The following is a 16,794-nucleotide window of genomic DNA, read 5'->3' as shown; positions in this document are numbered from 1 at the left end:
GATTTTAAGAGACAACAGCAAACATTATTTTAAACAAACAAGCGGAAAAAGTCTTCTCAGATTACGTGCCTGAGCAGAACATTCTGAGATAACATTTTCTGCACTGTGACATGTTAGGGAGTATACTTTAATTTCAAAGTACCATAAAATTGATTGCAAATTCCTTTTGGAAGAAAATAGTCCCTAGTCCCCTTTACTAAACTAATTATTCAAATACAGAAAGGATGGCAATGCTCTTTAATATGGATGGTATGAAGACAACTAAGACACTATAGGACTAATTTCCCACAAGAGTACAAGTTGCATGAAGTGTTAAAAATGGGACTTGCCACAGTGCGTAGGACTAGCTGTTGATGAATCCCTCAACCCATGAGCCATGAAGGCCGGGCTGGTATGGAGCACGAGGCTGACGCTTCTGCCCTTAAACGTTTCTGTGAATGGCTGCTCTGGGTCTAAGCTGCAGGAACACGGCACCTCTGTCACCTGAGCACACGGGCTATGACTCAATGACCCAGGTCTTCGTGGCCACAGTATCAAATCCAGGTTTCTACAGGCTCAACACACTGAAGACTGGAGTTGTATATGGGTCTACTCCATGCAAAACATCATGTCGAAAAAGGTCTACCTAATGTCAAAAGCCTAGCTAAGTGTCCTAAGAATATTTTTATATGAAGTAGTGTTTATTTAAGAGGGCCACTCACAAGAGAAATACAGTCATAATGACCACCAGGATCTCCCTCACGAGCGAAGCTGGACTTGAACTTGGCTGTCAGAGACGTGAAGATGCGGTCTGTAGGCAGCGCTCTTCAGCAACACAGGGGAACGTCACTCGTGGACAGAGCGAGAGGATTCCCGAGCCCCAGGGATAGTCACCATCAGCCAAACAAACGAATCACTATGTAGAGGGCACTGGGTCCAGAAGGTCATGGGTGAAATACATCAATATGGATGACAGGGCTCATGGTCTTTTCCCATGATCTCAGTTAGTGTCATCTGGACCAATAAACTTTTACCTTAGCCAACACTTATCCTATCTTAAAGAGATAAAGTGAAGGGCCTGTAGGTTTCAGTGGGGAAGGAGGCAGGGGTTGGGGACAAGAGGTACTGTGATGACAGAAGGCAGCCGCAGGTCTGAGTGGCTTGGGTGAAAGCTGAGGGAAGGAGCCCAAGAGGAGAAATAAGATGAGAGAGCAAACCCTGTTAGGGGCGGCTCTGGTTTGACACCTGTCTCGCTGATGAAAGCCTCTGCGCTGTTATAGTTTTAATATACTATGTGTGTACACAACTGATTCTGTATCATTCCTTGTGCCCACAGAGCGTGACGCTCGGGAATTTAGCTGAATTCTAGCAGTTAAAATAGAATTCATAAGCAGAGTACCTACACAGGTTTTGTCTTTTGTCGCCTTGTGGATTTTTCCCACAACATGGTTTTTATAAAGATGCACGAGCTAGGGGGGGAAAAAAGCCCCAACCTGATCCGTTATGTACAAATACATCACAGAGCCTCTGAGGAGGGAAAAACAGGCGTATCTTGACTTACTGAGATATTTCGAAATATTAAGGACTCTTAAGCATCAAAAGACAAAATATACAGACCACCTGAGGTCAGGGACAATGTAAGATACACTTTGTAGATTTTTATCTGCTTTCCCAAGAACTGCATTCAACCCAGACATCACCTATGACCACCAGGGTGGGCACAGGATGCTGGGGGACACAGGTGCGCCCACCCACGCAAATGGATTTTATGACATTTCACATAAATAGCCCGTGAGTAATTGTTCCTTTAAGAAGCATTACCTTTTTAGTTTATATTTTTAAAAATTGAGGACTGGATCGAATAGTCTGGACTTCTGATCATATAAGAGAGAGGAACTGCTAAGAGGCGCCGTCAGCAGGAACATCTGCTACGAGGTGTCGCGGCCACTGCCTGGGTGACCCGGCTCAAGGGCATGGCCTTCCCAGGGGACACGGAAGCCAGTCAGAACTGCAGAGCGCTAATGCCGCTAGATGTTGCTTAGTAGTCTCAAATAGTAAGTCACCAGAATTGTATGTTTAAGAATAGTACTGAATTTACTCATGTATTTATACAACTGACGCCGTGGAATAAAAAATAACCCAGATTAAAAAAAACACACAAAAAAAACCTTAGATGTATAGTCTTAGGAATTTAAGATTTAAATATTGGGGCAATCAAGTGCGATATGGGAAGCTGGCAGGAAAGTTAAAAGAATGGAGAGGTTTGCGAACCCTTCCCGAGGCGGGAAGGGCGATTCCGACTTGGGCTGCTCAGCGTCGGCTCGTCTGCCAGGCGTGTACCCTGAGAACACTGCGTGGTGACCGTCATACAGCAGGCACAGAGGTCAGCACGCGTATCAGACACACGAAATGCCTGTCGCTGCGGCAAACACCGTATTAACTTCGGCAGATGCTGTGGCTGGAGGACCATGTCGGAAGTCTTCAACTCTGTGCTTGGTTTTCATCCAGACCGGAGCCCACGCCAGGCGAGCCCGCGCCAGCGGCTGCCCCGCCTCCCGCCCTCGCCCGCGGACCTGCGGCGCCAGCGGCCACCGAGAAAACCACCGGGACAGCAGGGCGCGGCCGGCGGGCGGCCTGCGCGCAGGACGGGCAGTTAGGCCAGAAGAGCTTCCCAAGGGCAGGGCCCGGGAGGGCGCTGTGGCTCGAATCACAAGTGGCTCCCAGTCGCGAGTGGCGTGGGCTGAATCAGTGTCCCTGTGCTTTGGCTCTAGGCTACACGGAAAGCACACGGACACGCGCAGCGGGACTTGCACACAGTGACGTCCACCCTGCAGACAGCGCTCCCCAGGGTCCCCCCACGTGCCCGGCGCCCACGCGGCAACGCTGGCGACGGGGGCTTATCGAGATGGCGGACGGAGGGGACACCGTTAATCGTTTGGTTTGTTCTGGAAAAAGTTTGTGAAGGACCACCCTCCCCCGTCAGATTTCGGAGAGTCTTCATCCTTAGGCGGAATCAAAAACTGCCGGGAGTTGATGGAGCAAGGGCTTCCGAAGGACACCACCTCGCTGTTGCTGTCCGTGGAGCGGGGGGAGTCTGGGGACACCAAGGTCCAGGTGTTCACAGTGGCCTGCGGTCGGTACCCCGCGGCCTTACCCAGGTCGCCCTCCTCGGCTGCCTCCTCCACGGCGGCCGCCACGGGGAGGCGCATCTGCGGCTTGTAGCCGGCGCCCGGCGCGGCCTCGGCCTCCGGGTCCTCCTCCGGCTTGGCCTGCGGCTGGTACATGGACTGCACGTCGATGTAAACGACCTGCGAGGTGCCCCCGGCTTCATCCGCCCCTGGGTTCGCTATTTCCTCCTCGATGACGGGGGGGCAGTAGGACACGACCACGTGGTTCTCGGGCTCGGCCTCCGCACGCTCCTGCGGACGCTCGGCCACCGGGGAAATGATCTGCGTGTCCTCTATTTTAGGACCCGCTGCCCGAGTCTCCAGAACCTCCACGTTATTTGGGGTACAAGGATTCATTTCCAGTGTTTTAAGAGCGCTGTTTCCCTGGAAGTCAATTGCAAAACAGAGATGAAGGACAGCACCAGGGCTCCCGCACGAAGGGGCGTTATTTTACCCACTTTCCCAGGCCTGCTTGTAAAAATCGCTCTCCTGTCCTGTGGTGCATACCAGAGCGAAGCTACCTTTTCCCACACATCGATGCTACTCTCGCTATTAACAGCAGTGGGGGGGGAAGCATGATGCAAGTGATTTAAAATCGATAGCTGCAGAAATTCCGCAGATGTCAGAGCACCGTTATTTTTTCAACATATTTTACTTAGGATGACATTTGCATGTTAAAAACTTTTCACAAAAGACTAAATAAAATAGGTAAATAAAATAAATAAAATAACAAAATACAATAAAAAAAAATAAAAGCCAGTGCTGCAGGATTACCTCACAGGTGCTCTTCTGGAACTGCAGGGCTTTGCAGTTCTCGGGATTGGGGATGTCCGGGTAGAAGGTTTCCTTTACCCTTTAAGTAAAGAAGAATCAGGCACATTTAATAACTGGAAGGCCAGCAATTAGGCAACCAAGAGTTACTGAATCACAAGGCCGACTGGACATTTCGTAAGAACCCTGAACGGACACGAGATGAAGAGGCAAGGTCGTTCTCGGTGTGATCGACCATTCACCGGGACTTTGCACGCCATGTGTCCAGAGGCTCCGGTTTTAAAACCACGGACACACTACTCTTAGTTCCAGAGCTGCAACAGCTTGTGCATCTTACGGAGATGGAAAGCAAAGCATTAAAATGGTGACCGGGCTCTTAGGTCAGAAGTAAAACGCAGGCCTTGCTCACGTAAGCGAGCTGTTCGCGCTGCGCACCGCGTGAGCAGGATGGAAAACGCAGGGGACTCGCTTGTGTGCCGCTCTCTAGGCTCCTGGCAGGCTCTGGACTATCAGAGAAAGGAAGGCTGTTCACCCTGAGCAAAAACTGAACACAAACAGAAAGGAGACTCCTCTGTGCCATGCCACCGCACAGCGATTCAAAAGGGCTTTATTGTTTAAAATCCCCGCAGGGAAAAACCTTGTTAAAGCAAGCCTGAAATGCTCCAACTTCAAACTCGCTCCGCACTTGATCTCTTTTTTTGGTATTGAAATCAGTTTTATGCTGAGAGTGCTGGTAATGAGAGTATGGTTAGCAGGACAGGGTTAGCAGGACATTATTACTATTTTGATTTATAAGCCAGGGTTGCTAGAATACATTCTTGTCTTTCTCATAAATGATGGTTTTTGAGGCCAGTGAGGACTGTCTAAGATGGACACAGCCACCGGCCCCAAGCCCAGCCCCGGCCAACCTTGTCAGCTGACCACGAGGCCTGTCTCCCGCTGGGCCTCGCGTCCCCTCCCCTCCCCTCGCCTCGGGACACCGCGCCTCACCTCCACACACAGTTCTCCTCGCTTTCTCCAGATCAACTTCTTTCCCAGCTCCGGGTCCTCACAGAAGTCACTTTCCCTGCCTGGAACATTCTTTCCCCTCCTTACCCTTTGGGATGCTGCCCAATCGCAACTCCCGCAGGGAGCCCTGGCCGCCACCTCCAGGGCCACGGCTCTCGTGCCCTTCTCACGGCGCCCACCTGCTCGTACCCACTCTCACTCTAAGCCCGCAGCTTCTGGGTGGTTATGGCTTCATGTCCAGCACCCCACTAGGCTGGAAGTCTGTCAGGACCACGCTTAGTTTACCGCCACCTCCCTCCTCACCTGGGAGGCGTCGCCCATGTCTACTGACTAAACGAATAACTGACCTGATTTTCTAAGGGGGTCACCAAGACAAGCGAGGTCTTAATCACGCAACTACATTTCACCTGGCACATAGCTATTGTTATATTTAAGCCCGCGAATATTATTTTTAGCACAAATGCTATTATTTTAGGTTATTAGGAAATACAGTAGGGAAAACATTTGCACGTTTATTTTTAAACCTTTAAATAATATGCCATGTTCTTGCCTAACATTAAGTCCAACGTTAATTCTCACTAAAACAAGTATTTCTTTACCAACTAGCTTCAACCAAAAAAAAAAAAATGTACTTATTTGTTAAACGTAAACAGCCACACCCACAAGAATAAAAGAGCAAGAGTGAGTGCAGATTACCATTCTCGCTTCCGGTAACAAAGGATACTTGTCACCACTCCAACGATGACAGCCACTGCCACCGGGATGAGAATGGCGATTATCAGTCCCACGGCTGGAGAGAGAACATTGCAAATACTGAAATCACCATTTTCGGTGTGACATATAGAATAAATTCACCTTCGGAAATATTTAAGTTGGCAGATGAGAAGGAAAAATCCTAACTGCTCCAGGGACAGGGGAAAACTATTAAAATATAACCTTCAAGCATTTTAATAATTTTTATCTTCGTACTTAAATTCTTCAGAGCAGGGCTACTCAATCTTGGCTCTGCTGACATTACAGGCCAGGTATTTCCTCACGGTGTGTGTGTCTGTGTGTGTGTCCAGGGAAGGCTGTCATCCACTGTAGGAAGTTTAGCAGCATCCCTGGGGTCCTCACCCCTAGGTCCCAGCAGACCTGCCAGTTATGACAACCAGAAGTGTCACCAGACATTGCCAAGTGTCCACAAGGAGGCAAAACCACCCCCAGCTGAGAAGCACCACCTCACAGCCATTTACACTGAGAGTGCGCAGGAACTCCAACCACAGGCATCAAAGTCAAGTCTGCTGCTGCCAACGGGAGGCAAGTCCATCACGCCTCTCTACTTTCCATCTCAAATTTATAAGCTGTGCTCAACACATTTTTAAAAAAATATATTTTTCACTCTTCCCTGGATATGTTAAAAACCACAGAATAATTAGGGCAAAAGATTTTAAACTGGTTGGCCATTATATAAACTCCACATGAACTGAGAACTCTGGACTTCAGGTGTATCCTTCATTCATTCATTTCTCAGATACTCATGAGGAAACAGCTTCAAATAATTAAAAAGAATAAATAAGTCTTCTCATGGCCTTTTAACCCTGCCTTATACCAACTATAAAAATGCAACAAAATGTGAAATTTAATAAAAGGGAATTCCTATACAAAGATCGTTAGAAAACTGTACACTTAAGTATGGGAAGGATCTCAACAGCAACATTTAACTCACAGTTTTCCTTGGTCACCACAAACATGCTCTTCTCGGGGCCCAATCCGCCATTCGTGTAGGCCCGCAACACTAGGTGGTAACTTGTTTTACCCTGAAGATCAGCGATTCTCAGTGTCTTCTGGGATATGTCCGTGATGTTCTTAACCTTGACGTCGGAACGACCTGTTTTTAAAGTGAAGAATATTATCCTTATTTCTACGGCATTTTAAACGCACCCCCGCATCCCTGCTAGGGGAGTCCAGCAGCTGGCCACATCCAGGCCTGAGCCGTGGAGCCAGCCAGGGCCACGGCCACGGCCACGGCCACGGCCACGGCCACGGCCGCCAGTGAGCAGCTGTGTGAACTGGACCCTTCATTTAAATCTCCCTGAACCTGAGCGTCTCTAGCCATGAAATAGAGTATTAGGACCTTATCTCGCAGGGCCGTGTGAAGTTCTCACCCATTCAAGGCAGTAAACACAAGCCACTTCTCTTTCTGCTGCTAAGAACATGAAAAACCGATGCCACCCGTGAGTGAGACCTGAGGCAGCGAGAGTACAGATCAACGGAGAGGACCCCCAGCCACTCAGGAAAGAGGCTCTCAAGTGAGACGCTAGTGAGGAAGCCTCTGGGTCATTTCAAAAAGCAGTGTGAAGAACTGTGAGCCGGAGAACACAGAGGCGCCTCTCACAGGCCCAGCCAACGGCAGGCTGATGGCCAGAGGGAAGGGGGGTGGGGGCTGTGTGGAGGCAGGGACATCTGCAATAGTGTCAACAATAACGGAAAAAAAGAATTGCTTAAAGTATTATTTTTTAAAATTTCAACCAAAATAATACATTATGTGGCTAATAACCAAAAAGCAGCTGTTCCCCATCAGCGTCTCCCCCACCACCTACACCTACTTTAAAATCATGTTACCAAGTTCCTTGGATATTTACTTCCGTATTTCAAAACAGACTTAGGTTGGCAGTGCTTGATTTTTAAATTGCGGGATTATCTACCCATGTCCCACAGGTAGATGCAGACTTAGCTCTCTCACGACTACCCCCCTGGCCCCACACCCCCATACCTCACACAGAAACATCAGAACACCCAGTAAAGCCAGTGTTTACGTTACTGTGATCATCTGCAAATTTTGTAGGATGTTTCCTTTCTTGTTCTTCTCTTATAACTGCTTTTTACCCTCGTCTGCTGGATGCACCAATTCCTAATTCTTCCCACATCCTCCAGTGACTATTTGGTACACTTTTCCATGTGGTCCAACACGATTGAGTCCCAGGGCCATCGCCGGCCCCCAACCCCCACCAGCTCCCCCCAGGGCCAGCTCCCCGCCGGGGGAACCTTCCCAGAGCATCTTCTCCTGACTGGACTCCCTTCCCCACTGTGTCCTCACTGGTGACCTTGCCCAGCAGCTTCCAGAGAAAGGGCGTGTGCAGGAAGGAAGCCGGTGCGGGCTTGCAAGCCTAAGAATGTCTTCATTCTCCTCTCCTATCCGTTGACAGACGGCCAAGTACAGAACTTTAGGCTGAAAGTAATGTTCACCCAGTATTCTGAAGACACTTCCGTGATACCTTCTAGTAATGGGTGTGCTGTGGAGCGTCTGGGCCAGGCTCGATTCTGAGGAGTTCTACCTGTCTTCTGATTTTCCCCTATTACAGTGACATGTCTTTCCAAATACATACGGCAGGTCTCAATGACCCAAGCAAGTTTTATTTTGTTTTAAATTACTCTGTTCCTCACATTGAATGTTTCCTCTGATTTCTTCTGGTTTCTGTCTCTCATGTTAGGAGCTTTCTCAGCCACCTGGTTACCCCTGGTTGCTACCCACGTTCCAGAGGAGCCACTAAAAGGCCCACGGAGGCTCGGTGGGCGTGGGCAGGCTTATTTTTATTGATTTTACAGAGAGAGGAAGAGGGAGAGACAGAAACATCAATGATAGAGAAACATCTATCTGCATGCCTCCTACTGGGGATCAAACCCACAACCCAGGCACGTGCCCTGACCGGGAACTGAACGGGAGGCTTCTTGGTGCGTAGGAAGGATGCTCAACCAACTGAGCCACACCAAACAGGCTCATGGGTGGGGTTTATTGGTTGGGGGCTTCACTTATTCCTGGTGGGGAATGACCAGGCTTTCCATTGGGACAAACCCGCAAACATCAGTATCTTTTATGTCTTTCACCAGGAACCATTTATTTTTTCCAGAAAAAGAGCCTATAATCCCGACTGGGAAAACAGGCCAAGCTAGAGACGTCCTACTGGCCGGGTGGGAAGGAGAAAGGGGAAGGTCTGCCGTTTACCAAGCTGACCCCCTCTATGGAGGGGCTCTCAGTTCAGTTTCTCCAAAAAATAAACCTCTTGCCTTCAGACAGGGCCTGGGCATTCCTATCAGCTACGTGAAGCTGGCGTAGGGCTGGGGGTTCTAACTGCTCCTCACACAGACTTCCAATTAACCCCCGAGGCTCGGCCCAGGTCCACCCTAACGGTCCCACAGGATGAACCCAGCGATCTCTCACCGATGCTGACTGTCCCCTGGATCCCACCAGCCTCCCCTCCAACAGCCTCCAATATCCAAAACTCCTTTCCTGGTGTACTCTTACCCCTCTAGTTCTCTTTGTGGCTTTAAGCATTGGTATGATGATGTTTTTTCCTCTTTTTACTCTAATTTTAGTGACCAATCCACCATGTCTCATGGTAAGTCTAGATGCTTGAATTTTAACTGGTTCTAGTGCAAAATTTCTGAGCATTTGAGGAAAATTACACCAGACTCTGGGTGTCTGTAGAGTTTGGCATTTAGGGATCCCTCCTTCATAGGCAACTCTGAAGGCTCAGGAAACACAGACTTGGGGATCTGGGGAGCGTGTGTTTAACGCAGCTGCTCTTGGGAAGGGACTTGGCCCAAGCCTGGTCAGCATCTCCATGCAGGGATGCTATGCTGTTCTCTACTTGTCAGACCTGCACTGGATAATTAAAACGGTTTCTTTCCGGGGAGAGGTCATTAAGGGAAATGAAAGCACACAGACTGATAAGGTGATACGCTTGTATTACGTGGCTACAAATAAACATCTGACTCCAAAAGAAATATAATTTAGGGAAATGCCAGAAGCCTGCACAAACATTTTTTGCGTTTGTAAATTTGGGAATTCTCTTACTTCTCTGGACATACACTTACCAGGTGTCAGGGTTGGCTGTACTTTTACGATCTAATGGATACACTTGTCTTTAATCAAGTCCATTAAGTTTCTCAGCTCATTAAAGCCAAGGCTATCGGTGAGGGAGGCATTTTGTCAGATAACAAAAGAGGCTCCGAAGCCATTCTTTGGGTGCCTGAGCTTTTCCCCTCCGTTATTGTAAGTACAGGAAGACTTTTTTTTTTTAGTAACCTTCATAAGATGCGATGTAATGGATCAGGCCTGACTAGTAAGAGATGGGGCTTACAACTCAAGGCTTCAGAACAAATAATTTAAATAATTTCTGAAAGATTACACTTTGATTATCATGGACTTAAACTATTAACATTCTCGTGTTTATAAAATGATAGCATTTCCATTTCCCTATTTTCCAGGCGGTTCTGGAAACCAGCATCGTAGCAACGAGCCGCACTTCCCTTCCTCCTCTTCGTAACTAACGCAGGGCTTCTTGGCTGCCCTCAACTCACTTTAGTAACGGACTTACCTGGTTCCAAACCCCTCATCTTCGATGTGTCTCTCTCTCCTTTTTCAAAGTAGAATAAATATCCCCGTAGAAAGCCCCTAAGCTCTTCCGCAGGAATATCTTCCCATTTCACTAGTATCGAGTCTGCAGACGTATCCTCAACGGTAAAATTGGGAGCGACGATGGGAGCTGTAAAAGGGGACAGTCACGGGTGAAGGGGAGTTTACTGATACAGAGTAAGACACCAACAGTTAACGGGATTTCTAGCCTCGAAAATAACTAAACTCGGAATCAGGAGTTTATTTCCTATTTAATCATAAACTTTCACACATATTACTACAAACACTTCTGCTGTGAAGCTAATCACCAGACACACAAAGGCAGGACTATTAGGGAAGCAACTACGCAAAATCTCTAAGTGGATATTCAAACAGACTCCATTTGTGGTTCCCCTCTTTACTGGTTATCTGGAATAAGTCGATAGCTGTTTCAATTTGTATAACTGCAAACTAAGTATTCTTGACATGCAAAACACGATTTTTTTCAATGACAATGAATTTGTGAAACACACAATTAAACAAATGAAGTACGAATAAGTAATCATAAATTATTTTAACTGTCATACAAATTATTTTCCCTTCCCTGAACTAAACTTCCCCATTTAATCTAGTTTTAGGACCCAACTGTTCACTTATAATTCCTCACGTTACCTTGAGCTCTGAGAAAACGGGCCCATTTAACGTACCCAGCTCTTCCGTGTATCCGATCACAGAGCGCAGCAGCTGATAGCCTTGGTTTCTGCATCCGTACAGGAAGAAGTTGTACCTCACGCCGGGGCGAAACTGATCTACAGGGCGGACAGTCAGTCAGCTTTCGTCAGTGCACGTTACCATGAATTTCTATCTCAGAAACATCAAATTTACAGGAACGTACTCTGAAAACTGCCAAAGCTAAATTTAAATAGATGCTTTCTTATCAAAAATACATCCGTATTTTCAAAACTGGTAAATATTCACAATGAACACTGACTAAAAAAATTTTTTAAATTTACTTTCATTGTAATGAAAAGTTGAGCATTATTAACATGGTGACCAAGGCTTTGACTTTGTTCCCTAAAACCCAGCAATGACGCCTTCGTCCAGTCTCGGTCCAGGGTCAGGCCCACATCGTGCTCTGAAATGCTCCCCCCCCTCGGCTGCTGTTGGTTCTGGGTCTGAGAGCCGCCCAGCTCGCCCCTCAGGCCAAGAGCAGACACTGAAACGTCCACTGGCTTTGGATGCATCCATGTGAAAGGAGCTGGTCTTAGAGTCTGTTCCTTTATGGCATCTCCATTTAGTGCCCTTGAGTGACCCTGCCATACAAGAGAAGCACCTTAACTTCAGTCAGGAAGCCCCTTTTAAATGCCCCCTCAACACAATGCCATGTGGGAGACGCTGGGAACAGAGGCCCTGGCCTGGAGAAGCGGGCAGAGAGGAGAGGAGAGACAGGGGGACTCATTGTGAGACCAGGGGGACCTATCATAGGCTGTGGCACCTCCGAGGAGGGACAACGCCACCAAGAAGTGACACTGGAACAGGGACTTGAAGGGCAATTAGGAGCTCACCAATGGTGGCCTGGGGAGAGGATGCTGCCTGGGGAAAACGCCAGTATAGGGTTTGCATTTAATTCATGGAACATGACTTTTCCAGTGCGGCTAAAGCACTGGCTGCCCAGCTCTGTGCCCTGGAACATCGGGGACCCACAGGCTCTGAGGGGAGCTGGTCACCCTCTAACATCATTTCGTCACTTTCTCCTTTGGAGGCAGGTACGCTTGAGGTTGTGATTTTATAATGCGCGCACGCTGGTAAATTTGTACCTAGAGTTTGATGTTTCAATTACGTTTATCTGTATCCATAGTCTAGGATTCCGATTCCTGAAAAGAAAAGGTGCCTGGATGGGTTACAGCAGGTCATGAAAGAGGGAAGACGGGTGAGAGCGGATGAGAAAAGAACAGGAGAAACACCTGCTACGGCCACCCGCTGTTCCCGCAGCAGCGAATGAAAGACAAAATCCCCAGCTTCCCGAAGCCCCGAATTGCTTCGGATTTGGATCCTGCTGCCATCGCCCTCGTCCTGTGACCTTGGGCAAGGTCGCTGACTTCGCTAACCCAGGAGGGCCTCGTGGCTGGGGCGTTCTGCTCAGCCCACAGGTGTTGGCTTAACTTCCGTCCAGATGCTGTCCCTCGGGTGGCACCTCCGCACATCACTGCACCTGCCCCAGGCCCTCCCGCGGACCCCAAGCCCCGGTGAGGAAGCATGGAGGGGCGGAGGGGGGCTCAGAACCCCACAGAGCGCCCTGGGCCAGTGTGGGTCTCAGGCAGCTCCCGTGGGGGAAACGCAAGGGAAGGTGCAGGAAAGGGGGGCTGAGGTGCGACCAGCAGGCTGGGAAGTGGGGTGTCCGGGGAGAAAGGGTAAAGGGAACCATCGCCCCTGCCTTGGCCGACTCTGCACGGGAGGCCGTCTGGCTGCGTTCCAAGTAGAATGGGAACATGAGCGGCCCCCACAGGTGGTAAGTGAATGAAGGGGACCCCTCCTCACCATCTGACAGCGACAAAGGGAAGGAGGAGAGAACAGTCTGGCGCCCCTGAACCTCACCAGCACGGGGGTGGGGGGATGTTGAGTCACGGGGTAAGGACATCACCACCCACAGACTGCAGGTTCCAGCATCCCTGTACCCTCTGAGGGTACAGAAACAACACTAGTCAGCCCCTGCGAAGGAACAGGGACAGTGGAGAGGGGGCACCCATTCCCCAGGACAAGGCTGGCTTAGCCGGTAGTTACCAAGTGCCCCTGGGGCTAAATTCAGGCTTCACAGTACCAACGGCAGCTGCCAAAGAGGCCCAGGGCTCCCCAGCAACCACGGAGCTGGCCCGCCCCCTGTGCCCGCTGCCAGGCCGACGTCCCCTTGATGGACCCCAGGCTAAGTGGTAATAGGGGTGCAAGTCCTCTGTGCTCAGTCTCCCTGACCTCGGGAACCTGGGCCCTGGGCAAACAGGCAAAATTCCTGCGAGAGCCCACACTCCTTAGTTTCGTAACCTTCTTCGTGGGCATTTCCCACACTGTTAAACCTTCCACGCGTATTTCAGTGCTACTTAAAACTCCATCTCACAGAGGTACCAGTTCAACTCCCTCTCCTATTGGCTGTTTTCCATTTTCACGACTATAAATAATGCTGCAGTGAACATTCTCAGATGTAAATCTGTGTTGCTCTCTCATTATTTCCTAGAATAAATTCCTAGACAAGTAATTATGAGATCAAGGGATCTGAATCCTTCTACATACACATTGCCTGGAACCACCTTCCAAAAAGCCAAACCAGTCCAGCCTGGCCCAGTGGTCGGGAAGAGCGGTCCGGGGGCTGCTCTTTTAAAACTGATCTTGGAGACCTCCGAGGAACACATACCGGACTCTATGAGGGTCTCGGTGCTGTTCGCAGGGACCTTCTTCCAGTCCATCAGGCAGGGCTCCGGCTGAGAAGAGTTGCACCACTTAACGACGTAGTCGCAAGTCATGTTGGGGTCGTGGTTCCACGTGAGGAGGATCCCATTTCCCATCCCGACCGTCTGCTCGATTTTCAGATCATCTTCAATGAGAAAGAAGGACACTTATTAGCTGGTGTTAAAAATAACACTGTAAGGTAAACCTCATGAAAATGGGCAGGAGTTAAAAAATTTACTTCCCTGTACAGAAATTTTAAAAGTGCTCAAACTAGATAAACCTTTAGTAAGTGTCACTCTGTTATTTCTGTTGTGACCATGGCAATTACCTGTACACACAGATTAACTCAGCAGCTGAAACAAAGGAGTAAAAAAGCAAGTAGATCAGGTGGAATGAGTGGGGCCAGGACACGAAGGTCGAGGGCCGGGGAGGCTCGGGCAGAGGGCATGAGGGCACCAGAGGGTCCAGGGCAGGCCGGAGGCAGAGCACGAGCAACAGCCTGCTGCGTCCCTCCTCTCATTACCACCGTGGGTGTGAGCTCCACGGTGGGGGGCCGTGCCTGCAATGCCAGCCCTGCATAGCGCACAGGGCAAGGGCACAGCAGCAGGAGGCGGACGGAAGGCTGCTCCAGCCCCTCTTCCATTCCTGGAAGACGGCCCTCCCGCCCTGCCACATGGGCTGCAGAGAGGAGGAACCTGCTGAAATGGTCTGGGATGAAACACCGTGGGAGGGGTGGGATGGCCAGTGAGGGCACAGAGAGGGAAAAGCCCAAACAGGGCCCGTGGGAGATGGAGGGGTGAGGTGCTGAGGCTGATGGGAAGGGGCTAGCACGAGCCGGTGCCAGATCTTGGCCTAGGTGTCAGGAGAGGTCCAGGTGGGGGGTGAGAAATTGGCGTGGGTTAGGGCGGCTTGGCCAAAAGGGAGAGGGGGCCTTTTTCCACAGTAACACGGGAAAGAAGTACAGCCGGGCCTCCGTATCCACGGGTTCTGCATCCGCCGATTCAGCCAAGCGTGAAGACGGTAACCGCAGCCCGTGGCGGGAACCCGGCGGATGCGGAGGCCACCTGCACGCTCCGTTCTGGTCATTACCTGAGAATCGTGGGCATCCATGGGCCTTGGTTTCCCAGAACCAACCCCCACACGTGCTGAGGGATGGCTGTAATTTCTATAACCGATGCGTGTTTAAGGGTTTAGTAAAAAGCCAAAGACTTTTTAAATCAAGATTTGCATTCATAAAGCAACTACTACTGAGGACAAGACAATGGTCTGACTCAGAATAAAGACTTTGGATATAACAGCTTTGTGGTTCACTGTGATTAAAAACCCACATGGTCATACTGTGCTGACTGTGAGGCCTGCCACTTGGGAGAACCTCCAGGGACGGTGATTTATTCTGGGACGTCAGGAATGAGAGCTGACGAGGCCACTGTGAGTTCTGTAAATCACCACACTCTGGAGACACATGGAAAAGGTAACAATATAGGTCTTGGGTCAGAAGATAACACGGCTATTGCCTGTCATGAGAGCAAATATCTAAGTGAGTGGTTATCTGCTTCGAGGCTGTCCGCACATCTCTGTTTCCCCCTTACCCTCTGGGGCCCTGGCTGGTGTTGTGCGTCTGAAACATGCTGTGCTCCCCATTCCCTCCTTCCGATTCCCCTGCATCCCACTGAAGCGAAGAACCAGTTCAGTAACAAGCAATAAGACTGCCTCCAGCAAGAACTAAAAAGATACTTAGAGGACCCAGCGGGACCAATCTGTCTTCCTCTAGAAGTGGGTGGTCAGAGAAAGGTGCCCCATATTGGGGCAGAACAGCCGGGGGACAACTCAGAAGAGGAGCTGACCGGGACCAGAGGCGGACGTGGTATTTGAACTCACCGCTCAAGAAGCTGTCGAGGCAGCTAAGGAGGAACGGACTACTCACTGCTAACCCATAAAAATTAAAGGAAGGCATTAAGAAATTTTAAAATTACACCAAATTTCTTTTATAATGAAGGTCTAACTTAGACTTTCAAGAAGAATCCATAAAGGACTCCTATTTAAAGAATGTCTTATCAACAAAGCTGCCATTTAAACCGAGCATCTTTTCCTGCCCGACAGGATGGAAACAGCCCAGCTGACGTAAGAGTCCTCTCTCAGGGTGTCGGGGGACAGATGAAAAGGGCATCTGAATGAACCGCTAAAGCATTTCTTGCTAAGAGTAGCAGCCACCACGGCAACTCTCCAGCACTATGCGCTAAGGTAACAGGGTCAGCGATTATCTCGCCCACCCGCGCAGGTGACAAGTGGGACTCGCGGCTGCCGTCTGGGCGAGCGCTCATTCACCCACCCGCAGCCGCAGGGAGCACGCGACGCCTCCACCACGCTCCCGCTTTCCCGCCCCCGGGCATCGCGGCGCCCGAACACTCACCGTTTGGGATTTCCATGCTGGCTATTCTGGACGGTGGCGAGGCGCCCGCCGAGTTCTTGGCCACCACGCTGATGATGTAGTCATTTTTGTCGAGCTGTATTTCTGCCTTGTGCTGAGGATCGGGGATCTCGGAAAGGGACTGAGTTTTCTCGTCCGACGAACACGACACGTTATAGAAGAGTATTTTTCCATTAGCTTCGTTAACGGGCAAAGGCTACGGGAAACAGAAGGGTCGCTTCTGTTATAAAACCTGCAACACTGACTATGTGCGGGGGCAAGGCCATCGAGTCTAAACGGGACACTACGCTGATCGTGACAGGATAGCATCGGGAAAGACGCAGCGGTGACAGAAGGTGTGAAACCCACCGGGACCTCGGCAGACAGGAAGGTGGGGCCGGGGGATGTCAGTGCTGTGAGCAGGACAAGCACACACACGGGTGAAAATTAAGTACGTGAAAAACAGCATTTAGCCTCACACTGTTCAGGAGCAAACCGAAAAGAGTTACGAGAAGCCCTGCTCTATATAGAAACAAACACCACATTAACAAGCACGGCATCCTAGTTTTTTAAACATTCACCGTTTCCTCATTTTAGAGCGGTCCGTGCTCATTACAGAAAGCGTGCCCTTCCCTGCCGGTCGCCGG

At 49.8% G+C, this 16,794-nt stretch overlaps 1 protein-coding gene across 1 annotated transcript in view; it reads right to left on the bottom strand.

The window, feature by feature from the left end:
• Positions 1 to 1,719: 1,719 nt before the first annotated feature.
• LIFR (LIF receptor subunit alpha) overlaps positions 1,720 to 16,794 on the bottom strand; it is a 61,522-nt gene continuing 46,447 nt past the window's right edge. Inside the window, exons 13-20 of the mRNA XM_087815293.1 lie at positions 16,151 to 16,364; positions 13,706 to 13,885; positions 11,010 to 11,111; positions 10,286 to 10,453; positions 6,634 to 6,795; positions 5,622 to 5,715; positions 3,921 to 3,999; positions 1,720 to 3,530 (exon numbers count right to left, since the gene is read on the bottom strand). Coding sequence (XP_087671419.1) covers positions 2,907 to 3,530; positions 3,921 to 3,999; positions 5,622 to 5,715; positions 6,634 to 6,795; positions 10,286 to 10,453; positions 11,010 to 11,111; positions 13,706 to 13,885; positions 16,151 to 16,364 — 1,623 coding nt within the window. The 3' untranslated portion in view covers positions 1,720 to 2,906. The remainder of the gene's footprint in view (positions 3,531 to 3,920; positions 4,000 to 5,621; positions 5,716 to 6,633; positions 6,796 to 10,285; positions 10,454 to 11,009; positions 11,112 to 13,705; positions 13,886 to 16,150; positions 16,365 to 16,794) is intronic.

The sequence above is a fragment of the Miniopterus natalensis genome, chromosome 3, assembly GCF_054644295.1.
Source record: "Miniopterus natalensis isolate mMinNat1 chromosome 3, mMinNat1.hap1, whole genome shotgun sequence".
NCBI classification, from domain to species: domain Eukaryota; kingdom Metazoa; phylum Chordata; class Mammalia; order Chiroptera; family Miniopteridae; genus Miniopterus; species Miniopterus natalensis.
The sequence above is the reverse complement of the archived record's forward strand: the minus strand, read 5'-3'. Positions and strand labels throughout refer to the sequence as shown.